Source organism: Nelusetta ayraudi, unplaced genomic scaffold, assembly GCF_046127955.1.
Source record: "Nelusetta ayraudi isolate G7.1 ecotype Tasmania unplaced genomic scaffold, CSIRO-AGI_Nayr_v1 ptg000042l, whole genome shotgun sequence".
Classification (NCBI taxonomy): domain Eukaryota; kingdom Metazoa; phylum Chordata; class Actinopteri; order Tetraodontiformes; family Monacanthidae; genus Nelusetta; species Nelusetta ayraudi.
Genome location: NW_027466092.1, coordinates 4411696 through 4430067, shown reverse-complemented (window position 1 = coordinate 4430067; position 18372 = coordinate 4411696). Strand labels below are relative to the sequence as shown.

General features: G+C 45.0%; 1 protein-coding gene across 5 annotated transcripts in view; it reads left to right on the top strand.

Moving 5' to 3' along the window:
- spag9b (sperm associated antigen 9b) overlaps positions 1-18372 on the top strand; it is a 38064-nt gene that overhangs the window by 2816 nt on the left and 16876 nt on the right. For 2 of the 5 annotated variants that reach the window (XM_076033765.1, XM_076033764.1), the window contains exons 2-7: positions 8120-8240; positions 10405-10475; positions 10943-11046; positions 14664-14811; positions 17149-17208; positions 17926-18349. In XM_076033765.1, the coding sequence (XP_075889880.1) occupies positions 8120-8240; positions 10405-10475; positions 10943-11046; positions 14664-14811; positions 17149-17208; positions 17926-18349 (928 nt within the window). Of the gene's footprint in view, positions 1-8119; positions 8241-9303; positions 9394-10404; positions 10476-10942; positions 11047-12414; positions 12897-14663; positions 14812-17148; positions 17209-17925; positions 18350-18372 lie in introns of those variants that run through there. The other 3 variants (XM_076033768.1, XM_076033766.1, XM_076033767.1) reach the window with 3 other exon arrangements.

Sequence of the window (18372 nt, the reverse complement as noted above, 5' to 3'; positions counted from 1 at the left end):
CCACTGCCCAGTTTTTCCTGTGTTGCTGACATTTGGCTCGAGACGTTGAATGACGAGCGCAACAGGTCTCAAAGCAAGTGTGTAAATATTGCACATCATGTTGTAACATGCCGCTAACGCTGTTTTGAAGGATCGCGCCAGTGGTGCGAACTGAATGCCTTTTAGTTTAGTTCCTCCTCTCGTTCCTGACTGCAGAACACTGCCACCTCAATCATGTTTGTCTTCACCCGGCTGACGCATAGGTGTGAACAGTAATGTTATTTTCACGCATGATGTCATCGCTGCTGTCCTCTGCCTCCACATCCTGTCTGTAGGAGAGGTCAGCCTCTCCTCATATGAGTGCAGGACTGTGAATGAACAATCACCATTCAGGATGTTGACGTTTTTGCCGTGGGAAGCCCTACATGTACCCAAATGAGGTTAATGGGCAGAGCTGTCCACTGTACTTACTTAGCATACTAACTGCACACTATTACTTGCATGTGACACAAATAAAAGATCCAAATTTAGATGATTGGATCAGAAAGTGGTCTGTTTATTTCATGGACAACTCACAGCAACTGTCTGGTTCACAACCTAGCAGTTGAATCGTGAGTGTGGGCCTACTGTGCAACATTACTTATTACTTACTTACTCACTTACTACTTTTATTTTAGGTTCTATGATGCTGACATGTTTGTTTTAAATTAATTATTAGAAATAATCATCATTCATTCCTGAAGGTCCAAAGCCCAAATTGGGCAGCTTTACTTTGTCAAAAATGTCAAAAGCTCAATCAAAACTCTTAGTATGCAAAGATTAGGGTAATAATTGCCCCAAGGTTGGGTGATAATTCCTAAAATTGAAAAATTAATTTAGGTGTTTAAAGGAGGACATCTTTACATTTTTTCCTCACATAGTCGCAGTTTGAAAGAATACGTGCAGGGCCTTGCAACTACAAAGCTACAAAAACTATTCCATAATTTATTAGAGAATGGTAAAACAATATGAATATGTTTAAATGTTGCATACTGCACAGTACAGTACTTCATTCTTACGCCTGATTAATTCTGCAATACATTAATGTGATGATTCAAGGTTTTTAGTAACTCTCAATAGCTCTTAGATGTTCATCTCAATAAAACAAAAGTTCCTGTACTGTCTCGCTGCAAACTGTTCAATTCATACAAGTTCTGAGGTCAGATGTTTTTCACTGAAGGGCTGCACAGTGCACCGTCTCTGTGTGGACTTTGTGATGTGTCCATATGCTGAAGTAAAGAAGTCAATGCAATGTGAAGGCCAAATTAAAAGCCCAAGCCCTTAAGATGTCATTTTATAATCTTATTTTCTGCTTAATGCGTCAACATCAACTTTTGAGTTTTGGCCTCCTGTGGTGAGTGGTGCAACAGATATCTGATTTAATTACGGTTTAAATTTTCTAAGTTTGGGGGCACATTTTCAGTAGCATAGCATAGAATATTCTGTGAAAGTTTTTTTTTTGTTGTTGCAGTAAATCTTTGCGAGTTGGTTTCACTGACATTGTAGCGCCATGATCATCCTTATACACAGAACTCAGTTGTAGCCTCTGGCAAGGGCTCTATATGACCTATATGCAAGATCATTTCCTGCCATTTGGTAATTAGCAGTAGTAAGTAAACATTTACATGACACACTCACCTCATTACAGCAGTGCAGATCACACATTAACAGCAAATGGTAGGAGCTGGGGAAAACATCAGCAAGCTTAAAGGGAAGCAGAAACGAGACCAACGGCGAGAAAGTTCAGTTGCAAGAAGCCTGTACCTTGTCATACATGTTGCACCATGCATCATACTGTCTTGTCAGGTCAGAGGAACCAAGTTCATTTATTGTCGTGTTTTTAGCATTGTGTGGTTCATTGTCAAAGATCACTAGTGACATGTAAAATGCAGATGGTGTGTTTACCAAGCTGCAATATGGCACTCAGATGCAAAGTGGCAGATGAGTATTGCCAAACCAGCTCATGGACAAGCCAATCGTGCTTCTTGTTTCCTCACACCAAGAGAAATACCTGACCGACTCTCGGTGTTTGTCTTAATAGTGAGGAGGAAAAGGCAAGGCAGGAAATTCTCTGGGCAAAACAGCACTTCCCTCGCTTCTATTGTCCAGTCACAGTTGTCTGCTGACTCCAGCCTCCTTCGTGTGATTGCAGCTGATTGATCTTCGTGGATCATTACTATGAAAATGTAATTAGACGCCTAATATGGCTGCAATAGAACAATTGTTAAGTATTAGATAAGCTCAACTTGTTGCTCTGGGGAATAAAGTCACATTGGTCCAACTCCAAGATGCCCAGCACTTGACCATGTCTAGAAAACTTGAGATAAAAGTTATGGTAGCCTCCATTTTCAGTAGTAACTTTCCCTCTGATATTTATAAGCCAGAAACCTGAGGGGTCATCTTGATTTAATTTAACGTGAATACCCATGCTGGCTAGATGATTTATCTCCGCCTTGCTGCCCCAACATCTGCTGTCAAACCTTCATGGATGGACGTATTAGGATTCTTATTGGTTCGCAGGAAATCTTCATACAAACCTTTAGCAAACACCCTTTTCTCTTTCCTGTCAATATGATCTAAATCTAAAACCACTTCAGTTATGATTTGTGTCATACGTGCCTTGTTATCAAGAGGGTGTGACAGCGGCCTAGCAGAGCGTCCGCATCCAGACTGGGAGTTCCCAGGTTTTAGTCTCGTCCCTCAGTCCTCACGCTGGTCCCCAGGCCTGTGCAGATGCCAATCAATTCACTTTCCATGTAAGTTCTTCAGGTAGGTTTGCTTCTTTGGGTTGCCTTTAGGTACAAGGTCTTTATGTTCAAACTTGTCCGGGCTTGGAGTTTGCTGTCACCGGGGTGCTGACACAGCTGTGGATTTCACCCTATAGTCGACAGACACGTTCATAGCGGTAGCATGGCCCTTTTCATCCATGTCATTAACCATGTCATTAACCTTGGAATGCACGTTAGAGTGCTTCTTTTGTCACCTAATTGTTTCTGATGGGGAGAAAATAAATGCACCTCCCTCCCCCTCTGCCTCCCAGGAGCAGCCATGGCCCAAAGTGCTCCCAAACAGTTGATTTCACCCTCTGTCAATTGAGTGCCAAAACAGTGGAGCCCTGTCTGAGTGGCTGCGCTCCCAGTTGTGCTATGGCCACATGTGTTTGTTTGTGTGTGTGCGTGCGCGCGCGCATGCTTTTCTCACACTGGGACAAAAGCAGCATTATTGACGCCGTGTTGGGGGAAGAGTGCACGTTAAACTGGAACACTCATTCTCTGCAGCGCTGTCATATGCACAAGTCCCTTCTTGGCCGGGTCATATGATATGCAGCAGGGCCAGAGAGGAAGATGATGACGGAAGTCGGTCGGACAACTGCGTTGCGGTTGTGGTCGACGCTCATTAAGTGCTACTGTAAATGAAGTTCCCATTCTTTATATTGTTGGTTTTCCAGGCGTCTGAGACGTGGTCTTGGTGAGGGTGTTGACGGACGCCTGGCTGGCAGAGTGCTCACCAACCTGAGGGGCGAGGGATGTTTATATAATTACAATTTCTTCGTTCTTCACGCCAGTTACTGTACTTCTCAAGCAGGATTGATTGTCCCAGAATCCTGCGCACCTCCAAAGCAGAATATTTATCCTCAGTTTTGGCTGCCTGCTAAACATATGCTTTGTTTTATCTTCCACATGTTTCCAAGGAGACAGAAAAGGTTGTCTGAGCGTTGCACGTTTCAATTCTAGGAGAAAAACAGGTTCATTTCAGACCTATAATCAATGGGTTACATGTGCTGCTTGTTCATTTTTTTTTATTGAGTAGCTAATTGTGTGAGGCTGCTCCATTGGAGTCTGGACTGAAAAATAATTATTGAACATGAGAATAATATTAGACCTTTTAAATGACACATTGTGAAAGTAATCTGCATATTTTCTATAATGCTATTTTCTCCAGTTGAAAAGAAACGGCGGCTTATTGGTGTTGATCCATTTATCATAGTCATGTACAGTCAGAGATTAGGGGGTACCCCCTGCTGCGAACCCTCCCAGTCAGTAGTCCAGGCCAATACTGCTGCTCTAATGCTCTTAGAAGATTTACATGCAGAACGCTGCCTTACTGCCAGTACCCCTGGCTGTCCAGACCCCCAGTTGGCCCTTGGTGAGTCTCTCATCCCTGAGCCCAGATAAAACCCCAGAGCCTCACTGTGGCCTGTTTTCCACTCATCACTTCCAATTCCACCCAAGACGAAATCTGCCGATTCTCCTGAGAATAAAACAAAGGATTGGAGGGGATCTCCCTGCTTTCACACAACGTTTCGCTAGTGGCTTTTACAAATGCCAGCATCAAACAGCATTAGGGTAAACCTTTCACCCTCACTCTGAATGTGACTCGTTATGTAAGACCCGTCCTTGGTTATGACTGCTTTTTAAAACAAGAAACCCTTTACTCGCTACACTTTGATAATAATAGAATTAAGCTTAGAACAAAAGCCTCAGCCGCCACCTTGTGTTAGGGATATGCCCTTGCTTGTGTACTTCAGCATAAAGAGTTGTTTTTCTTTATTCACTTAACAGCCTGTTTTGCAGGAGGCCCATCACCAACTGATCTGACCCCTCTGGTGTTTCAACACGTTTTCGCTGAGGTCTTCAAAGCACTTGAAAATAAAGCAACACAGGTTCCAGGTTTTCTGTTTCAAATATTAAAAAACGGCAGATATCCCCAAAAAATAAATGATACAGTGAGGTGCTAATCTTTGTGTTTTTATTGGAGGCATCTTTGAGATTTGCATGCAGCATATTGGAGTCCGCATAACGCACTTTCTTATGGTGCATGACACAAAAATAAATCATTCATTCAGATGCCACTTAATCTATTTATCACCATTGGTTTTGTCTGCTGATTTTCCCACAGTTTTGCTGCTTGAATGTTGAGCCTTTAAAAAAACAAATTAGCTGGCAAACTATTTTCTTTTTTGAGAGACTAGAATGATAAAATATATATGAGCCCTTCAATGACAGAATTGTTTTTGAAAATGAAAACAGGCCTCGAGTCCCCTAAAATATCGCCAAGACCCCCTTTTGTTTTTTTTAGGTGCCTCCAGTCTCGGCGTGATGCGCATATGATGATGAAGAGGCTGCTTGTCACAGGCTTCTCAGGTGACCATGCTCATGGCCTGCAGACAATTCCACAGGGCCTGTTGAACCCTCACATCATGAGATGGCATGACCACAAAACACCTGACTCAGCCGACAAACTGCACACTGGTTATCAAAAGATGAGTTCCCAATACCAAGATATAAAGGTATTATGAATAAGATATCAATCTTTCAGTGGAAATGTTCGCCAGGAAGTAATAGTAGTTACTTAGTAAGTAATATTAGTAGTTAGTAAGGAGAGGCGAGTTCTTAATTAGATGAATTTTGCTTTCTTGGTTAGAGATCAGACATAGATGAAGAACATATACAGGAAAAGACAACTGATGCCTAAGAGGCTTGCATAAAAAAAATATTCTCTACTTTTGAGAAATATTTCTACCGTCTATTTCATAAGGATAGAGCACAGTTTTATCATTAGAAGAATAAGCAAAAGCAGCAGCAAAGGTTTTCTTCAGTGGACATGTTTCCACTTTACTCTCTCTTCTCTTTGGCAAGAATTTCAAGGAGCCCCTGTCTGTCTGAAATGTGCTTCATTCTACGGGCTCTTCAAGAAATACTTGATACTTGAAAACACTGTTGAAACGCTGCATAAATCAGAATCAGAAGCATGTTTATTGCCAAGTTAGTTTTACACTTACAAGGAATGTGCGTTGGTGTAGTTTATCGCTTGGTAAACAACAACAATATAAAAAAGAAGAGCTGACTCTACTAAATATATAAAATATAAAAATATATGTACAGGAGAGATAAAAAATAACTAATTACAAAATAACAGAAATAATAAAATTTAATGTGCAACAAGTTTGTCGGGCAAAGAAATGCGTGTGCAAGAGGGGTGCGTTAATGAAACATATTGTAAACAGTCCATAAATGACTAAACTATATTGATGGACTGTCTGGCCTTCCTGCTGTTTTCTGGTCATTTTTTGTTAGACTTAATTAACTTATTAACCCCCCCCCCCTCCCCCCTTCCGTTTCTCATCAAAGAGCAGGCGTGCGTGTGTGTTTTTGTAGACATTCTTCAGAAGTTCCCGTGGCAAAGAGGTTGAACTGGCTTCTAAATTGATTAGACCTAATGGACACGATGCGTTACTGGCTGGAGGTGTTTATTTCCTCCCCGGCCGTGGCACGCTACAAGAGTGCCTCCACTGTGCTGCGGGACAGATCGCCTGTTGACTCCTGACAGGAGCCGTCGGCTCTCAGTCCAGCGTCCCCTGCTAGCTCAGCGCCAGCGGCTGCAGCGTTTAAAGCTGATAAAACAACCTTGACACTGATCTCCTCTGTAACCTAGCCCACTGAAGCAAACGATGTATACAAAACACACGCACACGCACACACACTCGCACACACACACACACACACACACACACACACACACACACACACACACACACATACACACGTATACAAAGGCTCTAACTGTGGTATTTTTTTTTTCCTCTGGTGAGGAAGCTGTCGCTGTGCACCTGTTTGGCAGGGAGCTTCCATTACTTCCACAATGGCCCTGAGACAGTCGCTGCCTGCTCTACTTTCCACCGCCGCCATCAATTCTGTCACGCGTCGACGCTTCTGTTTCTCGCCAACGCTGAAAAATCATTCAACACACAGCAGGACTGCGTTTGACCCACTCACTAAGGATTTACAGCAGTAATGTTAAGGCCGTCCAGCTGTACGGCTGCAAGTGCTGGAGGGTAACAAAGGCTGGATATGAGAAAGGTTGACCTCAATCAGTCAGTCAGTCAATCAATCAATCAATCAATCAATCAATCAATCAGTCAATCAATCAACTTTTATTTGTACGGCGCTAAATCACATCCAAAGGCATCTCAAAGCGCTTTGCACAATAAGAGAAAAAAAACAACTGGGGCCCCCAAGAGCAGCAAAGTGCGACAGTGTCCTAGAAAAAACTCCCCTGTGGGAAGAAACTTAGAGCAGGTCCAGACTCCAGAGGGTCAGAGGTCATCTGCCTATGACCAGTTGGGGTGAGAAGGAAATATAAAAAAATGTAGAGAGAGTCTCAAGTAAAATTTGCAAATTAGTTTTTATTTGTATAGCCCCTTACAACAGCCAACCGGTGCACAAGGTGCCTTCCAGAGTAAAACCTAAGAAAGGCCAAACCCAGTTGCAACACAAAATGACCGCAAATGTGCTATTATAAAACAAGAATAAAATGCAAAGTTAGTGAAACATAATTAAAACACAGCAGTCAACAATAAGCAGCAGTCCAGTCAGTGGCCATGTATAAAATGCCAGCCTGTATAAATGAGGTTTTTAACTGAGCCTTAAAAACTGTGAGTTCAGTGACAGCTTGTCACTGAGCTGGAAGAGAGTTCCACAGCTTAGGGCCCAGAAATGTCCGGTCTCCAAACTTTTTGTGCTTGGACCTGGTGATGACCAAGGAGGCGTGATCAGAGGAGCACAGAGTCCTTTTGTCCAGAAAATATCTCTAATGAGGAACTTTATAAGAAGACAGGCAGCTTGCATGTGTGCCTTGAAATCAGGAAACGCAAGCAAAGATGACGAGGTCACGTGTCGAGGATGCCCGATGATGCCCAATGAAAGGCTACCCAGGGTTGCATTGAGATGGACCCCGATTCAGAAAATACAAAGGCGGACCAAAGAACACCTGGTGAAGGACAGTGATGATGGAACTGAAGGAGATGGGTCTTTCCTGCGACGAAGCACAGGCCAAAGCACGAGACGGGGTTCAGTCTCAGTGTGTGACTGCAACCTTCTGTCCCAACCGGGACAAAGAGGATAAGAATGACTGCATTTGAATGGATGACACGAGGCTGCGATGGTTCCAGTCATTTGGAAGTGAGCTGTGACCGTTGCTGCCGCGTTGAACTGTTACACCGTACAAGCGTGTTCTGTTGTTCCTGCAGACTTTTACTGCTCTTGTGGTTGTAAAGCTCCTTATAATCAACCCTGCGCTCCTCCGTTGTCTCTCCCTGCAGAGGTACATCACCCTGGAAGACTCCCAGGACGGTGAGAAGAAGGACCTCCAGTGTCGGCTGGTGACGCTCGAGTCGCACACGCGGCAGGTGGAGGTGAAAATTAAAAACTATGCCGACCAGAGTAAGTCCTTTGTCTTGTTGCGCATCATACTGCACTGTATCAGTCATTGCTGAGGTGTAGCAGAACACAAGCGCACGGCGACCACGTGAGCAGCATCGACGCCTCCTGTGAGCGGACGTAGCCTGAAGTGCTGGAGGCCAGATGGTTGTAGTAGAAGATAAAGGCCAGTGGTGTCACATACTCGGTGTCCGGTTCACTCTGTGCCATGGAATATGTGTAGCACTTTAAGGATTTAGACGTCCAAGTCAATGAGTTTTCATAACAATAATGTGAGATCTGCACTTTCTTAGTTCTACAGTTCCCACAGCGACGAGGTCATTTGCTTGCGCTCTTATTTTGAAAGCTGTGATTACAATGGAGAGAATCATAGTATTACAGTAATACAGTTGAGTTAGTGACTGAGTATGAGGGGAGCATCTGTTGTGGTGGATGCGGCTCGCTACTCTGTTGTGAGCCTTGTTCATGTTTAAAAATGTGCTTTTATTTCTGTCTCTCGCACTTCCCCTTTTTCCAAAATGAGTTTCATTTTTCTCTAATCATGCTTTCAGATTGATTGGCAGCATTGTCACTTGCATCGTCGCCAATGCTAATGGAACACGCTCACACATGAAGTCTGACAACTCACATTCATATTTAGTTTTCTGCTCATAATGTTCCCATTGAAATAGTTCCTGAGTTGAACTCATGGTTTTATGGCTGGGAAAGCGGAACGTTAGCATCCTAGTCTAGAGGTTTGGTTATTGTATTCGTTCTTAAGACTTGCACTTCGACCGGAGACTTAAAATTTAGTGAATCAAAAGAATTTTAAATGTAAGAGTTAAGTCTCTTAAATTTGAGTATTACCTGCTTCCCCTGCTAAGGAACACAGGAGCACATTTGTGCTGTGGTGCTACAGTTTAGCTTCTCACACCCTGGAAGCATTATGTTGACTTAAAGAGACTTTCCTTCTGTAGTTTAGGAGTTATTGACGTCTGATTGTCCTCGAAGAGGACAGTGTGGTGTTCTCTACACACCTCTGCCTGACCAGCATTGTTTCTGCTCCACCTCTCAAGGTCCACTTCCTTTATCAGTCCTCAGTCACACTGTTACACCTCTCTACTCTTTCCATCAGCCTCTGCAGCTGTTGTCTCCGCTGTTGCTCTATGCTGATCACGTAGGTGTTGAAGCTCTTAAGATTTATTTTAACGCTTTAAACTTAACAATTCAATAATTGATGTTGTTGGTGAACTTATTTTTCTAATTTTGAATTTGATATTTTGGTGTTTACAGTTTGCACTATCAGAAAGGCTTTTATCAGAAAGAATTTTATTCTCGGCCAGCATTTTAAATGATGCTCTGACCACACTGTGGTTTCTGTTTTTCATTTTGTTCAAGGCTTTAAAAAAAATCAAATCATTAACAACTTTTCTTGACGGATTTGCGTTAGGGGCGTTTAGGAGGGAATGTAGCCGCTCAGTCAGTTTGTTGATGCGTAGGGGCCCTCTTCTGGAAGTAATGTGTTATTACAGTCTCCCGTTGTACTACAACCGAAGTGAACCAAATATATTGTATTCTGGAAATTAATTGGATTCAATTTAAAGTAGCTGGTTTCTTTTGGTGATACTTTTTAAATAAAATACACATGTGATCTTCTAAAAAAAAAAAAAAAAAAAGCAACCTCTATGTTTTCATCATTTATATTTTCATTTGAAAAAAGTGCTATATGCAGTAAGTGCAGTCCATCTGTATTTGCATAGCGCAGGTCCACTTTTAATCCAGCAGCCATATTGCACAACCACATTTTGACAGTACCAATAACAGTAGCCCACACGGTGGGTCTGCCCAGATTTATCAGTTATCCTGACATCAAAGCTGGTACAAGAAAGACGTGAGAGCAAACAGGACGTCAATTTTCAGAGATAGAATTTTCAGATGAACAAAGTTTGCACAGTGGTTCGGAAGCAGCTGCTTTCTGCAGTTCCATAGGAGGTTTCCATTAGATCCTTCTGGGCCTCACATAGCGGGCCTTGAAGAACCTGCTGGTCATTGTGCTTGACAGAGTTTCTGAAATGAATTGAAGAACTTCATACCTCCTCATCATCGGTAATGCTGTTTCCAACTCGACGGCTCCATCTGTTCTTTGGGTTTCAAGTGTGTGTGTTTCTGTTTTTTTCTCCCCTCACAGTCAGCAGGTTTGAGGAGAGAGAAGCGGAGCTCAAGAAGGAGTACAATACTCTTCATCAGAGACACACAGAGGTGAGGTGGTGCGAGTCACAAGATGAGATGGAACCGATAAGAAGTTGAATGTAACCAATTGAAACCAATCATGAAAAACTATGTACAAAAGGAGAAAATGTTGCGAATGCACTTTTTTAGAGAAGGTGTTATTTTACTGCGGTGTCTATCTTGACGTGATGCAGTAACACAAACAATGGACGTGTATAAAAACCTGCACAACCACTACAAGAGGTAGGATTGAATAGAATAGAGAACTTTATTGTCATTATATAGTCATGTGTCAAGAAGGTAATCTATTTCACCATACAGGTAGTTTAATTGCAGGTAATAAGGTGAGTATGTGGGAATTCCAGCAACGTAGAATCGTATTATTCCAGAGTGATGTATACCTTTCAGTGTTGTATAAAAAAATATTTCATAGTCAACATTTTATGTTTTCTAATAGCTCGCTTCATTCCATGACCGACCCAATGTGTTTTGTCCAGATGATTCATAACTACATGGAGCACCTGGAGCGAACCAAACACCAACACGCAGCTGCAGCAGCCGAGCCAGCAGATACAGGTGCAAACACATCAGTTAGAATACGGTGAGTCTGCATACCGCATTTACAATTCCTGATATTTCACTCGTATTATCCATCAGCTGCACAAAAACTCCCAAGTCGCTTGTTTGGCGGCTACGTGCAAGTGATTCTTCAGCCTTGAGTTGCAGCCATTCAGTGCTCAGTGAGCTCCACTCCTACACACATCTCTGTCTGTCTGGCAAGAGGCAGAAATGGGTAGACAAGCGCTAGAAGTGAATATTGGAGAACGCTGTCAACTTTACACAAATCTGAAATGAAGACGCAAAGATTTGCTTGCAAGTACTTTAGAAGCGCAACAATTTTTGACAGTTTTTACGTTTTAAGACCACAGACGGTCTCTTACTTCCAATTGAGCCGAGGCTGTAGTGGGGGAAAAAAATTGTAGTTGTCTTTTCTTTGTCTTTTCTTTTTTAATGAGGAAATGTTGTCCAATTTGGATAAAAGTGCTGCTGCTGATAGCGTGGCTGTCATTGTTTAGCAGCTTACAGCAGTTTCCTGGGGCAACAGAAGCCTTGTGGCGTTAAATGAGCACTCGGGAGTAAAACAAGAACATCGTCGAAAACCAATAACTTTCAGTCCTGGGCCTTTCAATGAAACTGTTGTGACTGGTGCAACCTTTTCAGCATCATTCAGTATTGATAACTTTCTCCTGTTATTTATCTATTTATTTTTTAAAGCGAGACTCCTCACTTCAGTCACACCTACTGTCGATATCACCCTGATTGCCTGGACAATACTGAAAGTGTGGGTGTGCAAAACTTTAGATTTGAAGTCCTGGCAACCCAGGTTGCCTCTTGTCTATTTTTAAGACATGCAGACCAGTAGTATGGCCAAACTTCATTAGGTTAGGTTCCCACTACTAACTGGCTGTGCCTAATAAACCGGCCAATGAGAGCCTCTCCCCTACCTGGAGTGAGATTTGGCCGTGCGCTATGCTCATGTAGGGGCTGAGGGATGCTGATCCCCGTTGACCCCCCTAACCCCCCCACACACACACACACACAACTGTATTAGTGTGTGTCAATAAACAAAGGAGGACATGTTCGTCCCCGCAGCCCTCACCGTCCTAGCAGCCATCCTGCCGATACTCACCTACCAACCTTGATCTGCCCAGGCTTCTCCTTGCTGCCTCTGTCTTTTTTACCGGCTGCGAATAGGTGCAGAGAACGAGCTGCCTCAGCATCCCAATGGGAGAGAGAGAGTGAGAGGGAGAGAGAGTGAGAGGGGAGGGTTGCGGGGGGCTGAGAGAGAGAGAGAGAGAGAGAGCGAGCGAGAGAGAGAGAGAGGGGGAGAGCGTCACAGCGATCCAGACTCCACAGCGTGAAGGAGAGGAGGACCAGAGACACCTATAGGAGAAGCAGGAGGAGGAGGAGCAGGAGGAGGAAGACCCTGCGCAAGAGGAGGAAGAGGAGCCGTGACAGCCGCCGCTGCTGGGATTACAGTTGTGGCTGGCAGCACCCGGTGCCCACTGCTGCTCTGCTGCTGAACGGATTCCACCGTCTCTTCTCCCTCCTCCTCCTCCTCCGCACCTGTGGGACTCCACTGCGCTCGTTTCCTCCCCGATCCCAGTTTGGATCTGAATTTGGATCTCCGTCGTACTCCACCGCCCGGTCGCCCGCCCCCCCTTCGTGCCCCCCGACCGGTTCCCCCCTCGCGGAGGCACTGGGCCGTGACCACTGGGGGGCCATGAGCCCCGGGTGCATGCTGCTGTTTGTCTTTGGCTTCGTCGGGGGGGCGGTGGTCATCAACTCGGCCGTGCTGGTCTCTCTGTCGGTGCTGCTGCTGGTGCACTACTCCGTCTCCAGCGCCGCCCTGCCCGCCCTGCCCTCGCTGCCCTCGCTGCCCAGACCCAGGTACGGCTTTGCTGCGTCGCCGCCGTGTGGGGGCGTGATTCTCTCTCCTTGAGAGGCTGCGCGCTGGAATGTAGGTCAGCAGAGAGAGAGAGAGAGAGAGAGAGAGAGACGGTGAAAACAGCCGAGTCACACCTGCAGGACGGCTGCACCTCGCCGCCGCACCTGATGCTGCTTCTCGCTCGTTATTTATCCGTCTTGGCTGGAATTTCTTTCCCGTTAAAATCAAGCCGCGGCTGACCGGCTGCGAGCGTGCGATTGTGTGTGTGTTGTTTTTTTTTCATCCTTCAGCTCAAGTGACAAAAGGCAGCGCTGGTGGCCTGTCGGTGGCCTGACTCTGACCTCCACTTGATGTGGTGCCCTGCCCTTTGTTTCTCTGGCCTCCGCTTTTCATCGCTGCCTGCCGACAGCTCTTTTCACTGTGCCGGCTATTGTTCCGCTCCCGCTGCCGCTACTGTATTCTTTTTTCATAGAGAGTCGGTGGGTTGAGAACGGCCGGGCCGGTCTGGAGCAGTGCATCTACTGTGTCTCACTCTCAGCGGCGTCGCGACTCATCGTCTGGTGACGCGCAGTTTGTTCTCGCTGGTCTGGATGGAAGCTGCTATCCAACTGATGGACGCTGCTCATTGCAAACTCTTCTCATAGAATTGAACCACAGGCCATTGTGTCTGAGAATCAGAATCAGAATCCGCTTTATTGGCCAAGTTTGTGCAACCACAAACTTGGCCAATAAACACAAAAACAAGGAATTTGACTCTGTTTTTTCTCTGCGCCATCTCCCCAGCTTCTTTGAGCCTGTCTCACACTGACTTTGCTCCACCGTTCAATGTCCTCAGTCATCTTTTGCTTGGGTTGACCTTAAGATGACACAGTGGCTCGCCGGCCTAACACGTGTCGGGTCTGATCTTCATCAAGCAGACAGACGGTTTATGTTGTTACCAAAGCCACACGAATTAAGATGATCCTCAGTCCGTCCCCACTCTCGCAGCTCTTGCAGCTTGAAGTGTCCTCGCACGCATTCACAACGTTTCGTGTAACTGGATTATGCTGTTCTGCTCTCGCAAAAGAAAGAATTAAAAAATGATAAAGCCGGCTGGAGAGATTAACGACCTGCCATTCAATTTTGGCAAAGAAAACGAGGTGTAATCTGGCGTGTGAGGGACTTCAGGCTTGCAGAGGTCGAAAAGGTGTTGGGGAATCTTTTTTTTTTAATCGTTTCACCTCGTCACTACATGAAGACAGAAAAATAACCCTGAATCTGTTTTACACGCATGGTGGCAGTGCGTCTATTGTTTCATCTCAGATTCACGTGTTTGAAGCACACTGTTGTCCAGGCTGTTTCCTGGCCTGACTTCTCCTCTAAAGGGATCCTTTGTTTTTGGGCCGGCATTTTGGTTTTTCCCAAAGACTGCAGTCATTCCAGTACTTTCACACCCAATTTTGTCCAGATATCATTTATATGCACTCTAGCGTCATTTGTATGATGTCATTTATCTCAGTCTAACATGTGTTACCCACAAAGGTTTTGATAACCTGATCCTAGTCAGTCTTGTGAATGCCTGGCTGTTCCTTTAGTTTAATTGTAATAAAAGAATACTTGCACCTCTTCTTTTACCTCATTTTACCCTCATTCATTGCGAGCAGCTCTGTTGTCTTTACATTATATAACAATGCCTTACACAGCTAGCCAGTCTCTCAGACCCTCTTTGATTCAAGTGAATCGCCCTGTTTTTTTTTTTGAACTTTTTGTCACTTTTCTTTCCAACCCAGGAAGGAACGTCCGGTCTCCATGGGTATATACCAACTCCCCGGGACTGACGGAGTGACGCCGGAACTCCAGAGGGAACCTGTGGACACCCCGTCGGAGCCATGGAGATTCAACAACCTCAGTCACCCCCGCTCCAACACCAGCCTGAAGGTACGGCGCCCCTCTCACGCCAGTCGCTCCGGCCCGGACTGGACATGAAAGAGAGACTTATCTATCACTTTCACCGCAAAGCGCGGGGCCGGTGTGTAAAGTTGGCTCGTAGAACTTCCCACGGATCAGACCGGTGACATCATCCCCCCGACTCGCTTAAAAAGAGCTTGTGGCAACAGAATGGAAACACCCGGTGCCAGCAGGAGCCACAGAAAGACGACATTTCTATTCAGAGAGAAGGGATTGTTCATCCGCTGCTGTGTCCAGAATGTTTAGCAGCTTGTGTGTGTGTGTGTGTGTGTGTGTGTGGAGTGGCTGGGAGCCCAGCGAGCAGAGGAAGTGGTACCATTCGCGGGGGCCTGCCTTTAACCTCATGATTGGAGGGATGTTGGAGGGGTGGCGAGGACAGAGTGTCTTCACATTGTTGCTTGAGGAAACCCCGCTGTTAGCACGGCGCCGTCATGAATGCTAATGGCCGGCTGCTACACGTTCACTGGGTGTGATTCCACTTGTAGAGGAAGAGTCAGGTGAGAACTGCATGTCAAGGAGTTTCGCTTTGCACCGACTGGACCGTCGCACACTTTTCTTGCTCAGCCTCCCTGACGGCGTTGCTGCCAGTTTGAACTTTGCTCAATGGTTTGTATTTATCTCGTGTAGCCATCCGGTACAGAGCTCCAGAGAAACAATTGGAAGATGGGTCCAAAATGTTCAAGGTATTTTGGGAGCGCTTCTCTTCGTCACATTCAAGTGGACCAATCAGATTTGTCACTTCTAGTTTGGACCAATCAGATTTGCCACCTCTAGTTTGGACCAATCAGATTTGTCACTTCTAGTATAGCCGAGAGCAAGAGCTTGCTGTTGGTGTGAGGGACAGTGTTGGCCAGTGCGTCACTTTTGCATGACCGCCAGTAAACTCGGGAGTTCCACCATTAAAAGCCTTTTCACCACTGTTTTTTAAACAAATCTTCTATTAATATGAAAATGTTGATTTCTGATGACACTGCCCCTTGCTAATCTCTTTTAGCACAATCCACCCAAAAACTTTTTGGTGGACCTTTTTTTTTTGTTTGTTTTTTGGGAGTCTCTTTTGGGAGTTTTGTTCCTTTTCTTGGCAAAACCGTACCACTCTTGTACTTCTTCTGTCTTTATCTCTAGGGCAGCTGATTGGTGGTGAAATCTGTGTGGAATTCAGGGTGATTGAATTTTTTTTATTTTTTTATTTTTTGCGAAATGGATGACTGAGATTTTGGAGTTGAAGTCAAGTGAACCTGCTGCCACGCACAAAGTTCCCACCCCTTTTGTGCTGCAACTGCACATTATTTTTGTTATTTTTCAGCACCAATTTTGGACTTCTGTTTAACCTAACTTGCTTGTGCTGTTGTACTCTGACAGCATACGTTTTTAAACAAATATATTAAAATAATGATGCATAAATATTTATCTGTAACATAGTTGTTACAGTAAAATACTATAGGTATATTACGTTACAATTCAAAGATTATATGCAATGTTTATCACGGTTAAATACCTTAAACAGATTTCTTAAAACTTAAATATCAAATTAATTTGCCCTGAAATCACACAGTTGATAAGTGAAGAAAAATAAGTTCCATGATTTTCCAACCGATGAACGTCTGAAAATAACCTAGTGTGTACTTTCATCCGTTAAAAAATAAGCATGTCATTTAAAAAACATCCACACAATACAGTATTTATCCTCGACATTATTTCATTATTTGCAAACTCCTCTGCGGTGCGACACATTTTTGTCGTCGATGTCATCGATTTCGTGGCCAGATCCACTCTAGCAAAGATTCACATTTTGTCGGCTCTCGAAGGGGCTTGCGCAATGTTTGCTGGAGGGTTTAGGTGAGAGTCACTACCAGCAGAGTCACAGCAGGTTGAGCCTTGCAGCCATTGGTCAGCCAGTGCAGCCGTAGCAACAGCAGAGTGGCGGTGGCGGCGGCGGCGCTGCCAAGAGAAAAATATTCCCATCAGTGCAGGGGGCACATTAATGGAAATGCCTGCTTTACTGTTGAGTGGAGCTTTATGTTTGTGTCCTTGTAATTGAAGTCTGCTGTCAAGGTGACCCAGGAGCTGGGCGAATGCTCTGTCATCCTCCTGATTGATTGGTTTCCATCAGCCTCTTCTATTTATAGCACGGAAGCCAGCGGCATTAGCAGGTCCACACAGTGCAGAGGTGAATTATTGTTCCCTCGCACTGGAAACATTGCAGAGTTTCTCTCTCTTTCTTCACTTTGATTAGACTTTGTTGAAAAATGCTTGTGTGCAACTGATTGTCAGCTAGTCTTCTGTGTCTCTCAATGTGAGGAGCAGTTCTTTCCAGTCACATCAGAGGGTGACTGTGGACAGGAGCGCTGGGCCACCACCAAGCAGGTAGTCATGAAGAGAAATGAGTGAGACTAACCAGTGTCTGCTGGAGTGATCACTGGGTTTGCTGTTGCAGTGCAATTGAAGACGCTGTTAACTCAAACTGACTGCACTGCTCGCCATTGACCTGTGGTTTTTCTCAGCTGGCCCTAATATTGACTGACTAACCGCTCTTAGATAATTCATTAGTTAATTGATTTATTGAATTCCATAGCACACACACATCTTCCATCCAGTCACAAATCAGCTATAGGAAGTTTTTACATTATGTGAGATGCGCTGTTGCTGTCACAGTTGGCTCTCAGTGACTCATTCAGGATCTTACACAGTACAATCGTTCTTTGCATCCTGAAACTGCAAAGAGTGATTAAAAGCTGAGTGCCGTGGTTGCATGTTGAAGTTTGTTCAGTGTTTGCATATAATTTGCACTTTAAAGTTGAGCACATGACAATATTATGGTTTTTTTTTTTGGCGTCATTCATTTTGGAATAAAATTTTAGAATTTTTTTTTGTTGAAAAACCTTATTTGACAAATTCAATGCAACATACAGGTTTGCCCTAATGAAACAACCTGCTCTGTGGCTCAACTTAAAATCCACCAGTCTCATGAATGAGCTTCAGTGAGAAACTTGCAGATTAACAGGCTGACCTGTCTGATGTGCCTCAGCAGCCTGAACTCTCACCTCTCCTCCTCCTCTTCCTCTTCCTCCTCCTAATCTCCAGGATGAATTGTCCAGTGGGAACCGGAGAGGCTCCAAGTCCAGCACGCCAACCAAAAGTGGAAGCCCACAGTCCTCACAGCCCAAAACCAACAGCCTCACGTCCTCTCAGGGTGGCTCCTCCAACTCAAACGCACACAGCTCGAACTCTCAGTCCATCGCGCCGCTGTCCCCTGCCGATGGGGCGTCTGCCGGAGATAGTCCCGCCTCCGGTGGGGCGACGCCTGGCGCCCCTGCGTCCGCCGCTGCTTCTGATGTCGCCATGGAGTCTGTGGTGGATTTAGCCACCAAGGGACGGGAGCCTTCAGATGGCTTCAACCAGAACCTGGACAGCAGCAGCGAGAAGCCGGAAAGCAGCAAGAACATCTCGGCCGCGCAGGAAGCGCAGCAGGCCGGAGAAGAGGCCTCCTCGCCGCACAAAGAGGAAGGTGTGTGTACGGCATAAGAGTCT